The sequence below is a fragment of the Dermacentor variabilis genome, chromosome 2, assembly GCF_050947875.1.
Source record: "Dermacentor variabilis isolate Ectoservices chromosome 2, ASM5094787v1, whole genome shotgun sequence".
Classification (NCBI taxonomy): domain Eukaryota; kingdom Metazoa; phylum Arthropoda; class Arachnida; order Ixodida; family Ixodidae; genus Dermacentor; species Dermacentor variabilis.
In genome coordinates, this window is record NC_134569.1 from 57,900,479 (window position 1) to 57,926,053 (window position 25,575).

Sequence of the window (25,575 nt, forward strand, 5' to 3'; positions counted from 1 at the left end):
CGAGGTCACACGAAGTTTCTTCATATGCAAGAAATACACACACACGCACACACACACACGCACGCACGCACGCACACACACACACACACACACATACACGTGCTTTGGAAAGCTGGTCAAGCCCCAGCACTGCCCCTCCCCCTCTGGAAAATAAACCTTTCCACCTATGGTGTCTGGTGTTCTAAATATGATTTCCGAGCAAAAAATAGGCCTCAAAAGCTAGCAAAAATTGGTACGGCTATAACGTGCAGCGGCATTTACTCAAAGATGTCTCATTGCACAATCATGTAGAAATGTGCTGTTTTCTGTGAGCCCTCACAGTATTGGCTGAGCTTCATTTCCGATTGCCTTTATGAACAGAAAAAATAGGAACATGAAAAAAATACAAGGGCAAAGAGGGTGACAGGAGGAACATACTTTGCCTTCACACTTTCTTGTGCTACACATGCCAACTAACAACACATACTTTGCTGCGATGATCTTTAGTAGTGTATGGTAAACTAGGCACAAACACTTAGCACTTTAAAAATGCAGCTTCCCTGGCGGATAAAACAGCTGATTCAAGTAACAAAATGAGTGGAAAAAACAAAACTTTCAGGCTAGGAATCCAAATTAATGTCAGCCCCATTCAAGGATGCAAATGCAGAGATGGGTTTCTAGCCACCTGAATATCCTGCAGGCGAGCCTCATGGTCCTTTTCACGTGACAGAAGGTCAATGCGCTTGTTCTGAGCCTCCAGGCTGTTAATGAAGGCTATTTCATTGACCTGCACAGGGCAAAAGATGTAAATTGCTTTCATTGAATGTACAAGTAGTGTTTCAGCTGTTATCATGAGTTTTCATTCATGCAATGTTTTCAAAACCCTCATGAGACCCATAAGTCATTCACTATTCAAAACACAAATCGGTGATCCAACCTGCCACAGGTTGCAGACTGAAAGACCCCATACCATTTGTACCATACAGAAGTGTTTTAACGCGACAGCGTTTAACAGAGTGTTTAAACGGACACTAAAGGCAAATATTAAGTCAAGCTAAAATGATAGATTAGTGCTTCAGAATCTCTAAGGTGTCAATATTATGCCGAACAGGGCCTTAATAATCGAGAAACTGAGGTAAATGCAGGATGTGATTAGAGACTCCCCCGGGACATTCAAGCACTGGCCTGATGACGAAAGCACTCCTCAGTTAAGTTCTGCCGCTAGTATTCAACTACTCATTGCAAAAAAAAAAAAAAAAATTCTTGTATTATATTATAAGACGAAATAAAATGCAACTTATTTTATTGTATTTCATTTTTAGAAAAAACTCATTGAAATTGCCCTTGACAATGATGCGGGCAATTGAAAGGTTTTGTTTTCCCACGCGTTGCTTTCCCACGGTTTTGTTTTCCCACGCTTTCACGTTTCAGCAGTTTCGTTATCACATAGTGCTGCGCTGGTTTTTCTGGCTCGCGAAATTCGCACAAACTGCAAGTATAGCAGAGAATTAAACTTCCAGGTTATGTCATATGCCCAAACGGTCTACGCCACTTGACCAAAAAGCAGCTGCAGCAGCGAATTTACTGCTCTGCCTTGGCTTGGTGCCGCTGCCTGTCGGGTGTTATTTTACTCACCGATGTCAGCAAAGGGTGGTGATGACGCATGCGACGTCACCACTTTCCTGGTTGGGTAGTGGGATATTTGAATTTCTTAAAAGGTATTCGGACCCTTCAGATGCAATTTTCTCGTAAACTAATTCTTTTCTTGGCAAGAAACAAGTGTTGCGAGCTTTCTGGAATGGTACGTAAACAATTCACGTCGACTTGTTATTTACCTTTAGTGTCCCTTTAAGGGCCCCTTATCGCAAAAAATCTGATATCGGCGTTCGACATCATTTGACGAGAAATAATTCTGAACTCTGAAGAATTCTGAACCACGCAGGGCATCTGAGTGGTGCAGAGACATTACAGAAATAATTGAATTTCTCAAAGTAATGTGCAAGAACAATCTTCAAGTACAATATAAACACAATCTAGACAGGACACTGTCGGATTGTAATTTGAGTACATAAGAGAACAATATTGTTACAAGAAAACTCAAACCCCTTTTCCAGCATTTCTACTATTTATAGGGCGGCCATGTCCTCCAAGACTTGTGCGCATTAGCCGGCACACGCATGGGCGCCAATCTCGGACGCCATGAAATGGCGCGCCTGTTCCTTGCTACACCTCCAGATGGTACTTGCCTGCCGCATTGCTTGCCATTTCGACCAGAATGCTCACAATAATGCATAGTGTTCGGCGCCAGCGTTTCCCCGTATATGGTTACATAAGCTGCAGTTGCCGGGAAACGTGACAAGCAGTCAGGGACCTTTGAATGCTTTCATGTTCCACTTTTAAAGAGCCCCTCAACAGGCTCCATAGCAAATTTCGATTATACACTAGAAGTTGTTACGTGCCCTCTAAGGGAGGGCATGTAACAACTTCTCTGTTCAGCCTCAAGAATTTTTCCAAATTGATTCATTAACTGCCGAGACAGAAATGTTTCAGTGCCGTGAACCCATGATTTCAGGAGGCGAGTGCCACTGCCAAGAGAAACACTCTCTCCACTTGCCCTATCTAGCCTAAACAAGTGAAATTCCTTCCTTGGGTTCTCTTATACTAGACACGGAGGACTGCGTGACGCATACGTCACGGGCCACGCCTTCATTTTTTTTTTCTCGCTTTTCTTGCTGCGCGGCGCACTTCCGCTGACGGCGTCGTGTGCAAGCTGTTGTGTTTGTCTCATTTTGCACAGCGCACAATTATGCGTGCTGTTCACAAGAACACCCAACTAGTGCTATAAGTAATTGCTACACAAACACTGAGGCAGACACAAGCAAATCATGAAGCATGATCGTGCGCTAGAACATGGTAGAAAGTGGCTTAGTTTCGGTGTCAGCGTGCACGACTGCACGAAGTGGGAACAAGATGAAATGGAAGTATTTCTCTCTTGCTGCGGTGCGAAGTAAAACAAATACACGCAGACTTTTAGTTTGTGTTTTATTATTTCTCGAAACCTTAATTCGTCTATCCCAATGCAACAGACTACATAAATAACAGGTGTTGCTTTGACTAATTCTCGAAGTCACGAGTCACTAAGAACGACATCACAGGAAAGACGCATGTAACATAGGCACTAGCATGTAACATAGGCACCAGCCTGTAACATAGGCACTAGCATGTTGTTACGATCGGCCTGCAGGGGTATGCTCTGCAAACCTATCTCAACCTGCTGCAGTTGTTTCGATCGACTCGCGGGGTTGGCGTCCTTCAGAGAACCGGCGACGCCGACAATGCTGACCGACCATGCACTTCTTTCGGAGAACTGGAGACCATGGCAAAGTTAATTAACCATGCGCCTCCTCATACAGCCCAGCAGCGTCGGCCAGGCTAGCCGTTCGGCGGACCGAGTATTGTTGATTGATTCGCTGTCGCCTTCATGGTCTATTTGCAGCAAGAGAGCTTCTCGGAAAAGGGTGTTTTGCAGTGCGTTTTTCCTCGGGCCGCAGGATTCGTCACAGTCTGCTGGCACTCGTGGTGGCTATCGGAGAAGTCAGCTCTGGAATTAAGAGGCGTCGGCTAGGATCAAGCGTGACAATCTGGCTACGAGGACCCACTCAACTCTGGTTCTGGGAATCCCCAGTGCGTACGTGAGGGTGCGAGCCCCCCCTCTCAAAGGCGGGTCGACTACGCCTCCAACCACTGTGGACGGTCCGATTGGACGAAGGTTGGACAGCAGTTTTCCCTCACCTAGGGATCTAGGGAGGACAGTGTTTTTAAGCAGCTGTGTGCTCAACAAGCAGTGTGCTTGGTGCTTGGGTGCTTGGAGCTTTGAGCTCGTGTGCTGTGTGCTTCGTCTTGCGTGCTCCATTTGGGAGTCATGCTAGACTGTTGAAATGTATCTCCTGTTTTAATGTAAATATGTAAATAAATCCTGTACTCCTAGTTTTCGATGAAAGCACGTTCCTACCTACAACCACATCCCAAGCGTGGGTGAGTTAGACGACAGCATGGGCCAGCTACCACATATTTCATGCCCGACTACAAACCTTACAACTGGATGCCAGTGGTGGGATCGTCCTACAACTCTAACAATGTATGCGTCACCCCTCCAGCTCGGAGCGCGGCACCCACAAGGAGAAGGGCAAACGGCTTTTGGTTTGAAACTTCAGCTCTTCCCGCGATGCGTAGCGATGTAATACTTTGCAGACATGATCGTTAGCATGCACTGTATGCACAGCACTTGTCAGCTCAAAATGGACAAACCTGGTGAGGGGGCCCTTTAAAGGCAAAGTTTAAGCATCCTCCCAATTTAAACACAATTGCATTAATGAGCCTCTGTCGCAAAAAGTCCAGAGTCGGCGTTGGACGTTTCGGCGAAAATATTTTCGAACCACGCATACCCTGGCCTTCCATGTGACGCAAGGAATTGACTGAACTAAACGAATTTCTCAAGCTAAAATGCGTGGAAAAATCGTAAACTACAACTTACAACTTACAGACATGATAGCTCTCGGATTGTAATTTGAATACACAAGAAAACAATTCTGTTACACGAAAATTCAAACAAACCCCTTTTTTAGTGTTTCTACAATGCAGAGACCAGAGAGGGCATCTGCCATTTGCGCACGCCGGTGCGTAAACATCTCAGAGTCCATGGAGCGGCATTCCCGCTTCCTTAAAACACCTCCAGATGGCGCTCGACTCCTCCGCATCGTGGCCCATGCAAGAGGCCGCGTCTCTACCAGAAAGCCCACCTTCGTGCATAGCATTCGCCGCAAGCGTTCTCCGGTAAACAATACGGTTACATACGCTGCAGTTTCCAGGAAGCGTGAGAAGCTGTCAGGAATCTTTTAATGCTATTGCATTCCAGTTTTAAAGGTGAAGCTTAAGCGTCCTCCAAATTTTTGAAGTTGAGCTTGTAAATAAATACATGTGCTTCACAACACAGATTAAGGCATTTTATTTTAATCTGCTCTATTGTGTACAACAAGTTAACTTTCAGAACTGGCACAACTTTGCAACCTGTGGAGTGTGATCCCTTTGTGATACTTTTGTACAGTTGTGCATTCCAAATGTTTTGTTCATGTGGTAGCAACATCGGCATTTGGGATCCCTATGAGAAAAACAATGTTTTTTAAAGAAAAAGAATCACTGACCGAAAGAAGGGAGTAGTACAGCTCAGTCAACGAATGCAAGTTCAATGAATGGCTTTAATGACTCAGAGCTCCACGAAGACTATGGTGGGCTGTGTAGTAGTGGGTATGTTACTTGTAATTAGTGAGGTTGTTAATAGCTCTTCAATGAATGCCAAACATTCAGCACACAGGTGCGCAACTGCCTTGGCTGGGTCTGACTCACCAACCTAGTGCTTGGCACCTCAACACCACAGCTATTGAGCCACCATGACTGATGAATTGGAATTTCTGACAGTTTTGCTCAGTCTATAGTAAGCAGTGAATATTGGCAAGGCATCATAGGCAGCAAAACGTGAAGTCATAGTCTAAGAAACAGAGAGACCATAAAAAAAAATTATCCAGGAAACACAAGTGAGTGGGAATTGCATGCGGTGATGAAAGTAAAAACTTTGAAGCATTAAGTGGATGCAGCTGATGCATAACTGGGTTAATTGTGAAAAACAGAAGGACAACCATTTGCACTCACTTACCTGAAAAAAATTAGTGAACACCACTGACCAACTTTTGCTTTCAGGTGAGCATTCATGCTCACTTCTACTCCAAATTATTCAGACATTTACTCTTGCTCGCCAGCTTACACTTGCATTCAATCGAAAATCGCACACACTGATGCTCATTGGCTCACACTCAATCCCACTTAAGTCTCATTATAATTACACTCAGTGGTGCTCCTGTTCCCACCAAAATCTGCTCACATTTACCAATGCTTACCCTCACCCCTATCCATGCCTGCTTTCACACTTGTCAATGCCAACTCACACTCACCAGCCTTCATTCCCAGTTGCTTGCAATGACAGTCACTTGACACTTGTGCTTACCAGCATTTATGTCTAGTCAATAACATCAACAAAAAGTGAGTACAAAGACCTTGACATCACTAATCATATGAGTAACAAACAATTTCTGTATACTGCATGTTTTTCAGAGCAAATACATACAACTATAGCCCCTTTTCCACACCACATGCACTGTAAAAATCAGTTTTAGTGCACTTCAGCGATTAGTGCAGTGCCACAGCAAGAAATTTTTTCTGCTATAATGAAGGACAAGATCTCAGACTTGACTGCTTATTTACCAGAAAGGTGTAGGCGCACTAGAAAACTGCGCCTTTCATATGGTGGTGACTACACACTGCAGTACACAAGTGTATTTGGATTCTGGAACTGCTGAAATTGGGCTTATTGTAGCCGCAAGTCAATCTCATGACGTCATGATCAATATTTGGATGTTTAACAGTCATCATGATCAACAGCTCATGTGCACATATTTGAACTGACACTGTGTGTCAACTAATACTCACCGGTAATAACTCACGTTGACACACAAAATCATTCATGCTCGCAGGCACTTGCACATGCTCAGAGGCACTCACAATTGCCATTACTCATGCATTCTCACCAGCAATCACTCCCGTACCCTTAGAGACACTGGAATTCCGTACCCTTAGAGACACTGGAATTCACCTATCGGTATTTTTTTCGTCTGGCATTCTTTCATCCACAGATGCTCACTAGCACATACTCACAGTCACTGGCTCTAATACAGTCACCAGTACTAATTCACAGTCACTCAGTACGTCCCTCCCTCTCACTCATTTTAACATCTACTCATGCTCACCAGTGTTTATTTGCACTCGCCAGAACTCGCACTTCGGGAAACAAAAGTGATAAGTGTAAGACTGCATTCATAGGTGAGTAGGCTGACTAATGCTTGTTCTGCAGAGGAACTAGGTTGGCAACAATGATAGCTATGATAAAAGAAAAGCACACAAAAATGAGTACAGTGTGTTTTTACCTTCTCTTCCTCGTCGTGGGCCCTCTTAACCTTATTTTTCAGCTGAAGCTCCCGCTTTTCGGCAGCACGTTGCAATCGCTTCTCTAAAACAAGTCGTCGTTGAAGTTGGAGTTCCTCCTGCTGCGCTTTCTTCTCCTCCACCTAGCATGCGGAGAAAAAGCCCTCCTTGATGAGTATGAAGCAGTAAAAACGAAGCATGAAGCTATTTATAAACTATGAGAATAGCAACAAAGTCCAGTGTATTTAAAGAGAGGCACGTGAGTAAACCATACTTCTGAACCTCCTCTGTTGAGCCTGCAATACCCAACACACTAATAAGCCTGTCAATTTTTTGCTTACGCTCAAAACTCATCATAACGAAGTTGAAAGTGGAGCAGGAATTATCCTTCATTATGTTCATTATTGCCCTTTACTGCAATATATGCCCAACGGGGCACACAACTTTGAGCATGCAAAGAAGAAGGCAGCTTTGCAGCCCACTGAACCCCTACACGGCAGCGCATGATGGAATCTTAATAATACAAAAGCATAAAAATCTTTTGTTTGTCTAACATGGAACTTTTTTTGAATTTATGCAACAGCCTTTACGATAGCTTCCTTCTTTTCCAAAAGATTATCCTTTGCTTCAGTGCTCCCCTTCACTTGTTTCGTGAAATCAGCAAAATGGCGAAGTGGTCAAAAAGAACATTCCACATGCTGCAACACAAACTGAGTAGGTTGCCGTCAAGCAGCACCGACTACGCAGCTGACCAGCCCCTCTGACGCATCCTGGACACCGCAGTGCAAACAAGGAGACCGGCAAACTGTGCCATGCCACCTTGGCTTGGGCATATCGTGGCCTCCAAGACTGCAATGGCACCGATGCAATCTCTAGCAAGGCCTTGTCTAGCTGTGCCAGCCTGCACAGCAACCCGCAGGCATCATGCTGGTAAATGCACTGACCTTTCACACCATTGCGCATAACCGCACTAGCCACACACAAGCAGTGGTTGGCATTACACTGCATGGGCTAGTGCAGCTAGGAGTGGCCTCCAGAATCTTGCCAGTGCAATCTCAAATGCCCCGTCTAGCAGCACCAACCAGCACAGTGTGCCGCCATGGGAGAAGTGTGAAGGTGATAGAGCTGTCGCTTGCACATGGCCATGGTGGAAGCGCAGTGGTGAGAAAGATCAGTGTTGCTCAATGGCATATTTGATGAAGGAGTTTTGAAGTGCTGCACTAAACGAGTGTAGAACCCCCACAGAAAGAAATATATGAACTTGACGTGGTTTTTTGGTTTTTGGTTTCAAAGACAAATCCATTGGCATCATTCATGAAAATGAGCTTGAAATACATGGATCTCTAGGGGGATTTCAAGGGGAATTACATTTACATCATTATATCATTGGATATAATATGATTATGTGATGATATCGTGCTTTTAATAACGAGCTTCGAGTGTGCTTTGTTTCTGGTACACTGTGAAATTCCCATGATGTGCATTTCTAATCATTATTTTGCAAACGTCAATTGCAGCTAGCAAGAAGAGCCAAAGAGGCATGCTATGTATCAAGACAATTGTCGAATGACAACTGAGACATGGCCAAGTATTTGGACTACGTGGTTGCTCCATAAACAATGTACAAGGACAGCCAATGTTTCAGACACCTTACAGCATGCTGCTCAACATTTCAGACTCTGCCTGTACGACCGCACACTTGTTAGGCAACTGAATCAAGCAGAAGGTTACATTTATTTGATATGTTGCCGGTACCTTGTGAAAAAAAAAAAAAAGAAGATTGCAGAGCATGCAATGAACAGTGCCCAAGTCAAGCTGCTAAGTTGTCAAGGCTGCATTTCTATGTTTGCTGTACTGCATCCCACATGTCCAGAATTTGTTCATTTAGTGCTAAATACAGCTGAAGCTTGACATAATGAACACGGATATAACGATGTGATATAACAAAGTACTGCCGAATCCACATATAACAATATTGTTTTACAACATATCGGATATAACAATGAGCAGCCAATGCATCGTCAACTTTAGTATACATTCTACGGTAACATAAACTGCTTACTATAATGCTCCCATGTCATGTTACGGTTACAGTAATTAAATCTGGCTACTAGTCATGGGCGTCGAAAGGAAAAAGTGCGAAACCCTCAAGAAAAAAATGCGGCCCGCTCTGCCACACCCACCTTTGTGCCGCACACCCTACAGGGCACACTATTGTTGCGTTGCACCAATAGCCTTGCGTGCGCCCCTCTCCAATCTCTCTTGCACCCTCTCGGCGACATCAGAAGGATGGAAGGGAGACTGAAGAGAGGCGACAAAGGCGTGCCTTGTTGGGTGCACGGCACAAAGGTGGGTGTTATCAAACATGGTGGCTGTAAACAAAGTTATCATAATGTCAGCTAGGACGAAACCACAACTTTGGTTGCAGACTCTCGACGAAGCAGGGCTGACTAGGCCTAAGCAATGCAGCCGATGGAGCGGCTGGTGACAAGCCACCATGGGAAGCTTGCCCCTAATATGTTCACACACGTGAACCTTATGAGTGATCAGGCGTGAAATCAGATGCACAGGCTAGACTGATAGCAGTAGCAGCAGAGTATGAATCCAGGAGCCGTATCCTCAGTCTGTGAAAAGTCTGTTCACAATGTGCGCATTTTAGCCAGCAGCTTGGCTGGACAGCAGTTGGTAAGATATTGCGATATCAGCGTTAGCATGATACTCGTGATAAAACTGATGGCACGGTTGCATATTCATGGCATTGCAGAGTGTGTACGTTGTTCCTATGTGGTGCAATGCTGACAGGTTATCAAAATCCACAGGAAACCCTTTGCTGGCCTGTCGGAGGCACACCGCTTGTGTTTCTTTTGTTAGACCTGATCCTTTTTCTTGCACCAATATCTGTGTGCATGCTTATAACAAATATTGGATATAGCAAAGTTACTTTAGTGTCCAATGCCACTTCGTTGTACAGTAAAGCCTTGTTAATTTGACCCTCATTAATAAGGAAAATCTGATCATTTGGACTCATTCTTTGGTCCTGGCAGACGTATGCATCATTTATTGTAATCAGACTCTTGTTAATTCGGACATATTTGGCCAGGAATCAGTTAATTCTGGTGAAATTGACATTCTGTTTCTAGACTTATCGAAAGCCTTCGATAGAGTGCCTCATGGAAAATTATTGTATAAATTAGACTGTATAGGGTAACCTTTGTACATTATTCAGTGGATTGCCTTGTACCTAGTTGATAGAAAGCAGTTTGTGGAAATTGATCATTGTCTGTCTAGTGCGCTGTCTGTTACCTCGGCATTCCACAGGGGAGTGTTTTAGGTCCGCTACTGTTTCTTCTTTATGTTAATGATTTGGCGGACGTAGTGCCTCATGATGTATCCATAAGAATGTTTGCTGATGATTGTGCTGTTTTTAAGAAAACATCATCCACAAATGATCATTTCTTGTTGCAAAAAACTCTTTTTGCAATCAATGTTTGGTGTATGCGTTGGGATATGGCGCTGAATTCGGAGAAAACTGTACTTTTATGTGTCACAAAGAAAAAATGTCCTAGTACTGTTTCTTATCAGCTCCATAACCAGCCTGTATTAGAAGTTTCCCAATATAAGTACTTAGGCGTGGCACTAACTAAGAAGCTTGCTTGGTTGGAGCATATATTGGAGATTTCTTCATCAGCCCTACGGAAGCTGTGGTTCCTTAAAAGAAAACACAAACACGCTCCAGTTAGTACTAAGATGTTAGCTTACAGTACATGTATTCGGTCAAAACTAGAGTATGCTGCTGAAGTTTGGGATCCCCATTATAAGAAGGTTGTTATGCAACTCGAAAGAGTCCAAAGAAAGGCAATAAGATTTATTTTTGCTAGATACAGAAGGCACGATTCGCCATCCTTATTGATGCAGAAGTACAATGTACCGACTCTCGAGGTTCGCCGGAAAATTAGTTGTCTTGGCTTTCTTCACAACGGTCTTGCAGGGAAAACTAAATTAATACTTCCCAATTGCATAAAACGTTTAACTACAAGGACAATTAGACACAGCCATGAGTACTCTTTATCGGCAATTTTCGCTAGAACCAAGACACACAAGTACACTTGTTTCCTCCGAACAGTGTCCGAATGGAATTCCTTGCCCCGACATATTTTTAAATCCGCCGACTTTAGGAAGGTGCTCGAGTCTCATATTGTAAACTTCAATGGTTGAACTTTGCTACGATCTTCGTGTTCTGTTGATTTTTGTTGTTGTTGATCTTTGTTTCATTGTATGTATCCTTTGTAGCCCCTCCTGCTAGGGCCAAATTACTGGCCTGCAGTATTGCGTAAATAAAAAAAGAAAGAAATAAAATTCGAACAACTCCTGGAGCATGACAAGTGCGGAGCGCTGCAAATGTGCAACGCAAAACACAGCTAACGCAAATGCGCGACACCAAACACAACTGTAAGAACAGTTGTGTTTCTAGTGTTACTGCGATAAAAATATTCTTGTTTCAAGCAACCTGGTGACCCTGCTAACATGCTGTCAGTCGCAGTGGCCTAGCTTAATTGAACTCATTAACTCTAGGTGTTTCGCAGCGAACTAAAGAAAGAGAGAGAGAGAGAGAGAAACAGAGGTGTATTCCTAAAATTGGTGATGTAAAGTGTGCATCACTTTGCTACTTTAACTTCACTGTACAGGAATGCTGACTTTTTTATAGCCAGTGCAATATTCACAGAGAATGTGCTAATAATTAGATTGCACAATTTTAGGAGAGCAGGTGGAGCACCAGCGAAACATGCACGAAAAGCCCCAAGGAAGTGATGAAACATGTCACATTGTTTGGGTGAGTGCCAGTCCCACATTGAATGGACGTTTGCATTTATTTCACGTAAAAATAAGCTTGTGGTGCATTTCCTGCAAAAATGCAGCATTATAGGGCAATTTATTTATTTATTTATTTATTTATTTATTTATTTAAGATGTCCTTACAGGCCTCGTATGAGGCATTGGGTAAGGGGGACATCACAGAAGGACTAAAAGAGTATATATAGAGGGAACATAACAAAACATAATGCACATAACTTATTAATAGAGACTAAAAATGTATACACAACATCTTATACAAACATTAAAGCATTGCACAAAAATAATAGGACCGGTAGAGAACATGTTAGAGAAAAGACACAAGATACAGTTTTTTCAGTAAACAATGTAAAAAAATATAGCCACTCTAATGTCATAGGTCATAAAATACAAAAAATAAGCGAAATAATGAGCTCGTAAACAATAGAGCACATAGAACCTATATAACTAGAAAACAAAAGAAAATGCATCATACATTTTATTGAAGTTAGGCAGTGAAATATGAACTTATGAGCTGGGAGAATTTATCAGGATTTGTTTCGGACACAATGAAATCAGGAAGAGCGTAACACAAACAAGTGACACGAGGAAGCGCTAACCAATGAATGTATGTGTTCCCGTAGATGCACATGAAGCTGAGGTATTATATAATCGATGAGTTGTGCAAGCTGCGACTTGAAGCCATAAAGAAGTTTTCCTAGCCGCATGAACGTACTTGTGAGAAATAATGATATGAGTGGAAGTGAAATATCAAGTTTTATTTGTGAGATTCTTGAATTATAGGTGTAGTTACGCAAGATAAACCTAGCGACACCCTATTTTGACCGGATTCCAATAAGCTATTAGGTTGTTATTCGGTTATTAATAAGGTTGAACTGATTAGTTCACTGCAGTCAGTGCATTTCATTATAGGTACTATAAAATCAGGACAAGTTGTTCACAGTGAAGCACCACCATGTGCATTTCAATGCATGCCATCGACCACCTATCCACACTAATGCAGCAACAGTGCTGCCACCTGTAGCTCAAACTCACAGCGAATAGCTTTTGTTCTTGCATTTACTGTTACTCATAACACCGCATTGGCCACATGCCTTCATGGTTGTGTAGTCGCCATCCATGATCGCGCTGATCGCAGCCACAGTTTCGTCCGCAACAGTTGTGCCAAACGGTAGTTTTGTTTTGACTTGGTGCATGCACCACCTGTGTGCTTTCCGAACTGCATGGTTGCCGTCTATGATCGCATGGACAGCAACCATGGCTTCGTACACAGAGGTTGCAATACACAATAATTTTGTTTTGACTTCGTGCACATGTCAGCGGCACGCCTTCTGCACTGTGGTCCATGATCGCATCAACAGTGGCCGCGGTTGTTGCTGCAGTGGTTGCAGTAAACAGTAGTGTCATCTTAACTCAGCATGCAATGTCACTAATACGGAAGAACCTGTCAAGGATGAAGAGCGCCAGCTACATCTCAATGAATGAACCGAGGTGCAGTCAGAACGCAGGCAAGAGCTTGCATGGACCAGGAATGCATGCAAAACAAAGGCTTGCAAGAGTGACAGCGAGGGTGACATGGCTTTGCGGTGACCCTCACCTAATGCCTCATGCACTACTGCGGCAGCTGGTGTTCCTTTTTGATCACTCTATAGGAAATAATCTACATAAAATACGAAAAAGTGTTCATCACAGAAGACCACAGGTCAGTTACAGACCTAAAAGCAATGGTACCTGAACAAATGAAAAGAAAACCTAACATGCGGAAATCCCATAAATGACGCAGTACTAAGCTACAAATTAAATTATTTTTGATGTTTTCTGTTAGATTGATTTTAGAGAAACAGACATTTGCCGCACAACAGCAGCATAGATATAAACCGCACAAAAACAGATAACAGTTTCATCAGTCCTTTGTTGTATGTGTCTTTTCCTTGTGCTGTAACTATTCAGTACGAAATGATGTTTTACACTGCAAGGCATTGCAGAAAGTTTCACAGACCTTTTTAGACTGATCTCTGCATCGTTGCGCTTTCTCTTCCCGAATGCGTTCCCTCTGCTCTTGCGCCTTGGCTTGCTTTTCCTTGTGACGCTGTATGGTCTCAGACAGGGATCTATGAATAAAATTAGAGTAATTCAGATTTATATAAGGGCACTCCACAAAGATCGCTACCACAATGTTTCTTCATATTTCGAGCACAAATTCACCCTAAAGGAAGATTCATATGCAAAACTTAACTGCTGATTCAGTTCCTGGACATAGCGCAATATTGTTCAGTGGCACCAAATCATGCCATAAGGCCACCACAGACTAGCCACAGTTAAACCTCAATATAATGTATGCAAATTTGACAAGTTGCTTTGTTATATCAAAATATAGTTGTATTGAAATCTGACTTTTTATGCAAATAAGTACTTGCCGATCTATTTTTCTTACACGGAATAGGGCTGCAGAAATTTTGAATTATCGGGCAATCGAAGAAAGCAAATTTAAATAAAAAAACAGTTCACTTCGATGAATCTAGGAGTTGGCGACAAATGATACGGTTTTGTGCCACGTCGACGATATCTTCACATAGGTGGTACGAATAAAGCGAAGCCAGACACGCTTTCGCGTGCACTCCATCCTCATGGCTGATAACGTCACCCGCAATGGGGCGACACTATCATGAAAAGCGCCGGTAGCGGGGAGCGAATGCTTCAGCTGCCTCTCACTCCAATGGGTCACCATAACTCTAGATTATGCAACTCTCAATACTAAACGCATGGGAAGACAGCTTACATGATGTCAGGCCATCTCGACATGCCCACTCTTTGCACATGCAGCAGATTACCTATATAGGAGGGTGTGTGGCTGTGTATATGCTTAGCCGCACTTACAGCCGTGCACAGCCACGGTTGAGGTGCACGGCAAAAATTACGACGCGCACAACTTACCCCCCCCCTCCCGTGCTGCCCCTCACGTGCGCTTGATCACGTTAATGCGAGCTCGCTCCCCTCCCCCTCCCTTTGCTCGCGCAGGGGTGTCACTCGTTCATGAGGCCACCATCTTTGTTTCTCACCCTCGCACACTTTCCCTCGCACCCAAAGCACAAAGTGTGCAGGGCATGATAGGATCTTATCGCACTTAGACTTTACACGGAACACAATGCTGCTTCACTTCAGTGGTCGCTCTTGTCGCGCTGCGCACGATTTGAGAGGTGCGTTTGCTAGCGGCCTCTTGTAATCCAATCATTTGACCATCTGTGTCAGCAAAAGTTTCCATTTACTGTCACGGCATTCCTTTGCTACGAGAGCAAAATTTCTCATTATATTAAAATTGCATACAAACACACTTTGTTATATTGAGGTTCCAATTAAATGGTGTTCTATCGACAAGAGGTTACGAAAAGTTAAATACTGCGTTATATCGAGAAGTTCGTTATATTGAAGTTCATTATATGGATGTTTAGCTTACTTGCATGGTGACTTGATGCCATGTCACAATGTAACAGTCATGGTCTACAGACAATGATTCAATTCACCATGTGGTTCAACTTACTGATTGTGTGATGCAATTTCCACCTATATCTACGTGTTTATCACCTCCTTCCTAAAGAGTAGGCATGCACTGTGCCCTTTTTGGTGGCCAGTTGCCAGCCTGCTCTTCCCCAGCTTTACCTCTCTATTTGTATGTTTCAAACCAAATAACATCCCCAACCAACACCTGCGCTATGAGAAACACTGCACTTGAGAGGTCAGGACTAATTCTAATGCCCGGAGTTTCTGCACAATTCAATCTAAGTATGCAAGCATTATTGCTTTCAACCCCCACAGTGATGTGACCATTACAACAAGAAATTAAATCTGCAACCACGTACTCAGGCTGCAGAGTGTCATAGCCACCTAGTGATTCACAGCACCAGGTGTCAATGTGAAGAGTTTGCTCATTTAAAATTAGTTCGACTTTTGTTAAGTCAACTCTGACGGCAGTGACAAAATTGGCCAAATTATCTGGCAGGTCAAATTAAACTTGAGGCAGAAAAAGACACCGAATCCCATTGCTGATTCGATTGACAGTATTTGCCTCAACCCTAATACATTCCATATGTTTGTGGGTTCAAAGTAAAAAAAAAGTACAACATAAAAATTACATTAGAGCTCCTAAACAAATAATAAATTGAATGCACATGCTATTATTTAACAAGAAAAATGTAGCATGCCTCTAATTCTGGCAACAAGAAAAAAACTAAGCCAGCGAACTTTACCTTCAGAGAATGAAAACATATTTACTTAAGTTTCTCATCATCACTCTCAGACAGAACTTTATCACTGCATACGAAAACAAAGCACTTTACCACTGTTTATGATATTCTGAATTCATGAAACGACATCACAAACAATCGCAAATGGGACGGTGGCCCATGTCTGGACTAACCAATCCACTAGTTCAACCTGTGACACATGCAGGTTACCGGTACACCAAAAACATGTGATGCAACTTGTTGCAGCTAGCTTAATAACTTATCATTTGATATGCTTTGATAATCAAATTGAAAGTAGCATGTCATCGTCACCATCATGGGGGAAGAAAGAAATTAGGAGAAAGCATCACACATCACACTACTGAAGCTAAACATATCAGCCTAACATGTGATTGTCGCGAGTTTCACCAGAGAAGACATGAAGCTATAGTTGCAGTCAGGCACATACCCAGGGGGGGGGCCCACCCCCTCCCTCCGAAATTAGGCAGCATACCACCCCCCCCCCCCCCCCCTATCCGCCCCAAGGCACCACTCCTTACACACATTCCTAAAGCGTCGACAAATCAATCTACTCGGCGGTCAACATTTTGCTGCCTTTTACAGCGAAAGCAGTGTATGACTAACTTCCGTAGTTTTTTTGGTGTCCGTTAACAGAAAAAAATCATCATGTGGGCCGATCCTGGTGATAGTGCAAAAAGGGTCCAAGATCAATAGCACATACCCCTGTGGACTCAGGAACCTATAACGCGCCCTTCGGAATCTTCAGGAAGGGCCCACGAATGCGCAGTGCTTAATGCCTGCTTCACCTGCGCCAAGGGTCGGCCCGGTGTTGCACTATCTTCGGGAGCAACCCACGTATGGGGGGTGCTTAACGCCTGCTTCACCTCCGCCGTGGGTGGGCCCGGTATTGTATTACCTTCGGGATGGACCCACGCATGGGATGCCTGCTTCACCTCCACCACGGGTCGGCCCGGCATTGTGCTACCTTCGAGATGGACCCACGTGTGGGGAGCGCTTAATGCTTGCTTCACCTCCGCCGCAGGTGGGCCTGGTATTGCAATATCTTCGGGATCAGCCTACGTATGGGCAGTTCTTAATGCCATCTTCACCTCCACCGCGGGTCGGCCCGGTATTGCAATATCTTCGGGATTGGCCTACGTATGGGGAGTTCTTAATGCCTGCTTCACCTCCACCGCGGGTTGGTCCGGCATTGCATTACCTTTGGGATGGACCCACGTATGGGGAGCGCTTAACGCCTGCTTCACCTCCACCGCGGGTCGGGTCGGCATTGCACTACCTTCGGGATGGACCCACGTATGGGGAGTTCTTAATGCCTGCTTCACCTCCACTGCGGGTCGGCCCGCCAATGCATTACCTTCGGGATGGACCCACGCATGGGGAGCGCTTAACGCCTGCTCCACCTCCACTGCGGGTTAGCCCGGCATTGCACTAACCCCCCTCCCCCCCCCTCCCCGAAAAAAAATCCTGTGTACGTGTCTGGTTGCAGTAACCTACCATATTTGGCTTAGCTGCTAATATAAAGCATCAGCAGTGATGTATTCACCAACACGCACTACTTTATTTATTTTCTTTCAATAATATTACCCATGCAACACAAAAACACTGCTATCAGATTATGGTTGCACAAAGCGCCACAAGATGTGGCTACCAGCATTGCTACTGCCTTGCACGTCACAGTAACCCGGTATTCTGTAAAGGTAATATGCACATGAACAAGTTAAAACTCCCTATTGTCAATAGTGACAGACTTCCTGGGCACCACACAACCTTCTCTATTTACAAAGAACACTGACAAAGATACTCCAAGCAGCTCATAACGGTGTGACAAAATTTGAATAAATTAAGAAAAACAGTCCATAACACATTAGGCATTGTCGAACAAAACAACTCTGTCTTTATGCTCAGAAACAGCCTTTATTTTCTACTGTGGAGGATTCCTTAGACATGAAAGAAAAAACAGAGAGAGAGAGAGAGAGAGAAATTACAGCAGGAAAGGCACCTCAGTTTGATCATTCAAGAAAGAACCAATGCTGGGAGAATGTGCCATAGACAAGCACCACTTGCGCTAAAGGAAAGAAGTTTTGCCATCTTTGTAGTTCCTGATTACTGACCGCAAGCACGCTTACGAGTTTAGAAACATTGTGCCTTTCAGTTAGATTAAAGAAGTTTAAAAATAAAACATGACAGTATACACTGACATAACCTGTTGCCAAGGCAGAAGAGTAATCTCGGCTCATTTCAGTGTCTGAGGAGAACGAACCCTTCATCTGAATATTGTCCATGTCTGTGCAACATTGCATGAACAATACTGCTGATTTATCTGCACCAATTTCTGCCTATTTTTATAATGAATAGTAATATCAAAAATGTTCTTGCTCCAAAAGCTATCTTGTAATACATAACAAGGTTCACGTGAACTTTTGCATTTCAAGAGAACACCCTAATAAGAGAATGCCCTAATCTAACCTCAATGATTTTGGCCACCTACAGCCCCAGAATCGATATCCCCTAATACCAGCAGGTTTCTGTTGATGACCGTTCCCACAATAACGTGGCCTGCTATGGCCTGTGATTGAAGATCTTGTGCTCAGCAGCAAAATATCTTTGCTGGCGCACTGGCTCGCCTCCATTGCATGTAGCGAGGTTCAGATGCGCAAATATCATATTTATTTGAATATAGGCCAATATTTTTTTTTTCAAATGATCATATACCAAACTCTAGGGTCGGCTCAGATTTGAGGATATCAAAAAATGTGCCGGTTTGTAATTGAAAATGATAAATATGGTGCATAGCTAGCGCCATCTAGAAAAGTCAGTATCGCAGTTGCTATTAGCCGTGCCAGCAGCCAATTGAAGTACACGAGCAACATCGCTATTTTGACCTGTCTCGTATTGATGTGCGGTGTGGCCCATAGCGCGGCTGGCGTGGCGTTATCGTAATGGCACCAAACAGGTGATACCACTATAATGCCGCTTTCAAACAAAAAGTTGTGCTAGCCACAGAGGCATCGTCAAACGTTCAACCCGGGCGGGACTTCAGCATCGGTGAGAAACACGTCCATTGTTGGAAAGGGAAACGGGACGCTTTTTGCAGGTACCGCAACGAGAGGAGAGCGTTAAGGGATAATTCGCAGTTCCGCTTGAAAGGTGAAGCACCGATTGTGATAGCAAATTAGTAGATAGCTCTATGAAGTAACGATAGTAGTTTTGCCGGCCGTATAAACTTGTAAACATTCACTTACAAACTAAATTAACAATGATAGAATGTGTAAGCATACTGCAACGAGAGGAGAGCGATAAGGAATAATTCGCAGTTCCGCTTGAAAGGCGAAGCACCGATTATGATAGCAAATTAGTAGATAGCTGTATGAAGTAACAATAGTAGTTTTGCCGGCCGTATAAACTTGTAAACATTCACTTACAAACTAAATTAACAATGATAGAATGTGTAAGCATGACTCGACGAGGATGTAGAAAGAACACCATTCCTTGACTTGTTTAAATAAAGCTCACTTTTTGATTGATTGATTGATTGATTGATTGATTGATTGATTGATTGATTGATTGATTGATTGATTGATTGATTGATTGATTGAAGAAACAGACACACAGTGAGAGCGCTGTCTTTGTTGTCTGCTTCTTTCTACGTCTTTGTTCAGTCACGCTTACACATTCTATCATGGATTCAAACCAACTATACCGTAAACATGTTTTAACTAAATTAACCAGCACAGTGTCATGCGTGCACAGGTAAACATGAACACATCCTGCTCTATCAGTGAAAATGCTAGAAATAGGAATCGCGGCAACAGCTGCAAGCCAATTGACCTACGTGCATCTGTTACTTCAACACGAACAAAACATCAAAAGCACAGCGCATACGAAGCTACCAGCACTACGCGCAGTCAGCAAACATCGCAGATCACTTTGAAAGTGAGGCCCACGTGGGCACACACTTTAGTCACATCGCAGATTGTTTTCAAGACATACGAGAGTCAGCAACGCGTCCCTACAGCGTCTGCCAAAGGCGTCTACTCCGGCGTCCGCGATTCACGTGGCTAACGCCATAGTAGACACTGTGGTTGTCTCCACTATATACGGAGTGGTGGGCGAGGAGGACATCGAGGCAACCTAGCAGCCGCTGGAGAAGAATGCCCTCTTCCCTCACCTGTCTCCCCTGCCTCGCGCGTCACAGGAGAGGGCACACATCTGGGCGGCGTTCCTCGCTCATGCACGCGAGACTGAACTACGTTCGTCGGCTCACGCTCACATTTATTTTTTTTATTTATTTACAGAATACTGCAGGCCAACTTGTGACCCAGGCAGGAGGGAATTCGTTCATACAGTAATGCAATTAAATACGTCCAAAGAAAAGAAGTGCATATGAAATATGAAATACATTGAATCATATGAGGTATATTGATGCATGATATAAATACATAAAAAACATTCTACAAGCATACAATGCAAGGGATTGAATTGAAAGGAGAGAAATATTTACAGTACCAGTTTACACAGTTTTTACACAGTTTACACAGGTTTCTTTCTTTTTTTTCATGCTAACACGCATGAAAGTACTCATGCGGTCACACATTTATTTGAAATGCAGTTCTTTAATGGCATGTAATATGTTATTGGACAGGAATACATAGACCGGCAGAGAGTTCCAATCATTTATTGTTCTAGGAAAGAAGGAATATTTAAAGCAATTTGTACTCGTGAAAATAGGAGTTATCTTGTCAGGGTGATAATTTCTGGTAGCTCTAGCTGGTAGTGGCTGGAGACAGGGTGAATGACCAAGTTGTAGTTCCCTTTTCCAAAGGCGGAAAAGCAATGTTAGGCGTGCTACCTTTCTTCGGGATTCTAGGGTGGCAATATTATTTTCATTAATCAATTGAGAGGGGGAGTCAAAACGTCCATAACAATTATATATGTAGCGGACGGCAAGCCTGTTTATGTTTTCCAGTTTTTTAATATTTTTTTCCGTGAATGGGTTCCAGACGACGCAAGCATATTCTAATCACGACCTTACGAGTGTGTTGAATGCCAATTGTTCCACGGATGGAGGAGAATGTTTCAGCTTGTGTCTCAGCAGGCCGAGTTTACGTCGAGCAGACACACAAACATTATCAATGTGTTGCGACCAGGTTAGACGATTGTTCATGCTTTCACTCATACGGAATGCGACGGCGACGGCAGAAATGCACCTTGAATGTCCATATCATTGCTATCGCAATACAATAAGCACACGATAACAGAGAGGAGTTGTTAAACAAGGTTACACCGCGTTTCGATACGTGCGAGCCATGCTACACTGTCTGCGCATGCATGGGTGCACGGACGCGGGCCTGTGTGCGTCCACAAGCATGTGTGTAGTCTGGGTTATAGCGATGAGGCTAGCAGCGATGATGACATATAGTGAACTCGGCATGTTCGTATTAAATAAATGCTGTTTTATTTTGTGAATGCTGTCCTCACTTTTTTTTCGGCCTACATTCGAGGTAAGTTTCTTTATTTTTTCGGGCTTCCGACATTCAGGGGTCGGCTTAGAATCGGGGCCGGCCTAGATTCGAGTAACTATGGTATATTCTTCTCAGACCTGTCTTTGGCAAAGCAAGGAGCATGCAAAAGCAAAACCAACCTCTTTCGTGTTGCACAAGACAGCTTCTCGTGCATCTGAAGTGCACGTCCTGGTGTACGTAGTTCAAGCTCCTCCAAACAATCCATTTGGTCACCCCAGCTCAGCCCCATGTCATGAACCATTTCCTCAGCTGCAATCATGGAAAAATATTCAATACAGTTTAACAAAGATGCAACACTTGTTGTTTTTGTCCTGTTCTTCCCTTCCCCCGCCCCCCTTGTTAGAAGCTACAATATCTCAGAGGCACATTAATTTGACATAGAAACAGGACAATGGCAAAATAAAATTAGAACTGACTGGTTCATGTCATGGGAACAGCAGATGCAACACTGGTACAATTAGGAAAACAAGAAAATCCTTATTGTTAAAGGTATTCCTCAACATAGCACTGCAGTGATGGACAAGAATGGCTGTTTCAAGATTAGCAATGGTGATTGCAGAAATTGTTTTTGTGTGGTCCTGGCTTCACTTCACTGCTTCATCATTAACTGTAGGATATGTGTTGTAAATGTGGAGTCAAGAGTAACTAGTGCTCATGGTACACTTGTTTTAAGGGACCCTTATTACCAATATTGAGATGTCTGTACCCAACATGCACAGAAAAATATATGCATCTTCCATGCAGTGGTGTCCTGAAGGCTATTATACATTGGGCTATATCAATGAGAATCAGTATGCGTTGAAAGAATGCAAGTTTCATGGTGATGAGGTATTTTAGCATGAATGGCGTACATATTCTTTTATAAAACACACCTTCAAGTGTCTGCTCTTGGACCTCAACAACATCCTCTTCAAAAGGCGACATGGGTTTTGGTTCCTGTAATTAAACAAAAATGCACCAAGCCATATTCTTAAAGTTTCACTCTCAGTTAGATATGTAAAAAACATAGCACCAACTACCCAGCCATGTCAACTATACAAAAAGGGCTGTACAGTCTTGAAGCACTGAAATATAGAACACTGCAATGATTTATTGACTGATTGATTTTTACACCCAAAAACTCCATTTGAGTTTCAAATTATGATGTTGCAGTTGCTATGCTGTTAGGGCTCTATATAAAATTCAACCAGCACAAATTTATTAATGTGTGCCAAAATTTTTGTATGAAGATATCCTTGCATTGAACTCCCATTAAAACACAGTCACCATGCCCATAAAATTAGCCTCAAGCCAAGGGCTCAGATTGCCACAGCGACAAAGCCACTGCAGCAGGTACTGCACTAATGGCAAGAAAGCTATCACACAAGATAAAGAATTAACATGAAACCACCAGTGGGCAGTATTCTCATTCACTTACTTGTGAAATATCTTCTTCCTGCAATGGGTCATCTCTTTGCGGGGTTGGTTTGTTTTCTTCAACAGGTTCTGAGACCTGTTTTGTCTTATCTGTGGCATCCTCTACAGGAGAAGTTTCAGGTGTGGCATTTTCCTTCACAAGGTTCTCTGTGTCAGGAACAGCCTTCTCAACTTGCTTACTTTGCTGAGTTGGGCAGAGAAAGCTTTTTGACCTGGCACCAAGGCTAGGGGCTGTCGTGCTTTTACATGCGGCGACAGTGTCTCCCCGATTCTTTTGCGGTACTAATGAAGGCATGGATGTAGCACTTTTAGGGCCAAGCTGCTGTCCTGTGGCACTCCTGCTTGAATTTTTTGCTGGTCTCGATGATGGAGGTCCACTGGAAAGTGGTGCAGAGGAGCGCCGAGGCGTTTTAACCCGACAGGGAGCAGGTGCTGAAATGACTGGTGCTGAAGGAGATCGCTTGACTCCCATAGCTTGGCTGGATGGTGCCTGGTGTGGCAGCATTTTCTTTGGAGGAGAATTGCGTGAGCGTGGCTTGTTGCGGCGCACAGTCTCCCAGCCTTCAGAGTCATCTGTGTGAAGCAAAATCAAGATATTTTCGACTTGCAACCAAGTTGCACTTGAGCAAACATTCAGACCTCGTGTAATGATGAATCTATTTCATCCTTCTTTTCTTTTTCTTTTACTTATTTATATACCCGTACTATATTTCATCTAGAAGTATTACAGCAAGAGAGACCGCAATGATGACCACAGTACCAAGAGTATTTGTACACAGAATGCACTGACATAACACAGATAATTCACAAATTCATAATACATCCTCCTTGATGATATATAATATGATGCTATAGGATGCTATGCTATATATATATGATGCTCCTATAGCATATGATGCTATAGGAGACACAGACAGGAGAGGTTAAAATATTTTATTCTATGTAGCAACATACAGGGTGTTTCACGTATCACGTAACTTGCACCAAGGATTTGAAAAAAGTGGTTAGCCGCAGCTGAATGAAACCAATGACACACGGTTTGCCATCATGTGGCACTCCTTCGAGTATATTTTATATTCTGCTTAATTAGTTAATTAACTAAGATGAATTATGCAAATTTTTTAATATTCACTTTAGGGCCAAGTGCGTTTCATTGTGTTGTAGAGGAGGTTCAGAAACAAACGATCCAATTTTTGTGGCAGTGTACATGCTGCGTGGCCAATTCTTTTCAGCGTTTAAAGAAAGCCCATAAAATATGAAGCAAAACCATGTGACTACACTTGTACGCTATCGTATTGCAGTGCTCTCAATTGTGGTTTGTGCGGAAGAACCGTGTGCACGGACCGTGGCAAAGTGAGAAGCCGCAGCTCCAGACTTCGGCTTCACAGTTCATCAGCATCTTTGGCGGTGGCACACGGAAAGGAAACGCTGTCGTCCCTGATAAGCGATAGGCTCGACGCACAGTTGAGAGCGGTGCATTACGATAGCGCACAAGCGCAGTCATGTGGTTTTATTTCATATTTCGTGGGCCTTCTTTAAAAGCCAAAAATAATTGCCACGAAGCATGTACGTTGCCACAAAAATTGGATCAGTCATTTCTGAACCCCCCCCTACAACGCAACAAAACACACTTGACCCTAGAGTGAATATAAAAAAATTTGCCTAATTCATCTTAGTTAACTAATTAGCGGAATATAAAAAATACTCTAAGGACCGCCACACGATGACAAGCCATATGCCGTTCACTCCAGTCAGCTGCGGCTAGCCACTTTTTTTAAATCCTTGTCGCAAGTTACGTGAAACACCCTGTATAATAAAGCAAATGCATAGAAAAAAGAAAACATAGCACAATAAGTGCACATGGCAATTCAGTGCATCAGAAGAAACAATTGCTTGTAGTTTGTAATGCTATTGCAGGAAGTCACTTTATTTATTATAGTATATTCATGTTACAGTTTTCAGTTTGCTTGTTTATCATTCTTTCGACACTTGACGAATGTTTGTAGCCGAGCGGTTGTGTGTCTCGATGCGATCAGGCTCATCGTGCTCTTCTTACTTTTCTTAAATTAACTGACTTCGGTTCACATTTGTAGTTCAGACACTAGTTCTTTTATTTAACATTCTGTAGTAGCGGGACCTTCAGTGACTGGCCCTCCTGTGTGTGACCTGTGCTGCGTGTTCTACTTTATTCTTTTAGATTTGTCCCGTTGCACTTTCTTCCCTCTTTCTTCCCCTCCTTCCTATCTTCCATTTCAGTGTTTCTGTCACCTCCTTTCTGAGGAGTAGGCAGACGTTGTGCCCCTTCCGGTGGCAGTTGCCAACCTGCTCTTTGCTTTCCCTTTCCTGTTTAATGTATATATGTTTTCAAAACAAATAATGATTTGCACAAACCCCCTTCTGGTTTTAATAAAATGTTCTATCAAGTTAGCAGTGTATGCATTTGTTTTCACATCCTTATCTGAGCTCATGCTATACCATCAACTTAACAAACAGCCCAAACTTTTCCACTGTTG

At 43.2% G+C, this 25,575-nt stretch overlaps 1 protein-coding gene across 6 annotated transcripts in view; it reads right to left on the minus strand.

The window, feature by feature from the left end:
• The window catches only part of ssp3 (SCAPER domain-containing protein short spindle 3), a 281,587-nt gene that overhangs the window by 219,089 nt on the left and 36,923 nt on the right, over positions 1–25,575 (minus strand). For 5 of the 6 annotated variants that reach the window (XM_075680649.1, XM_075680648.1, XM_075680650.1 and 2 more), the window contains exons 7-12: positions 23,064–23,635; positions 22,519–22,582; positions 21,766–21,895; positions 13,862–13,973; positions 7,014–7,154; positions 665–766 (exon numbers count right to left, since the gene is read on the minus strand). In XM_075680649.1, the coding sequence (XP_075536764.1) occupies positions 665–766; positions 7,014–7,154; positions 13,862–13,973; positions 21,766–21,895; positions 22,519–22,582; positions 23,064–23,635 (1,121 nt within the window). The remainder of the gene's footprint in view (positions 1–664; positions 767–7,013; positions 7,155–13,861; positions 13,974–21,765; positions 21,896–22,518; positions 22,583–23,063; positions 23,636–25,575) is intronic. The other variant, XM_075680651.1, reaches the window with a different exon arrangement.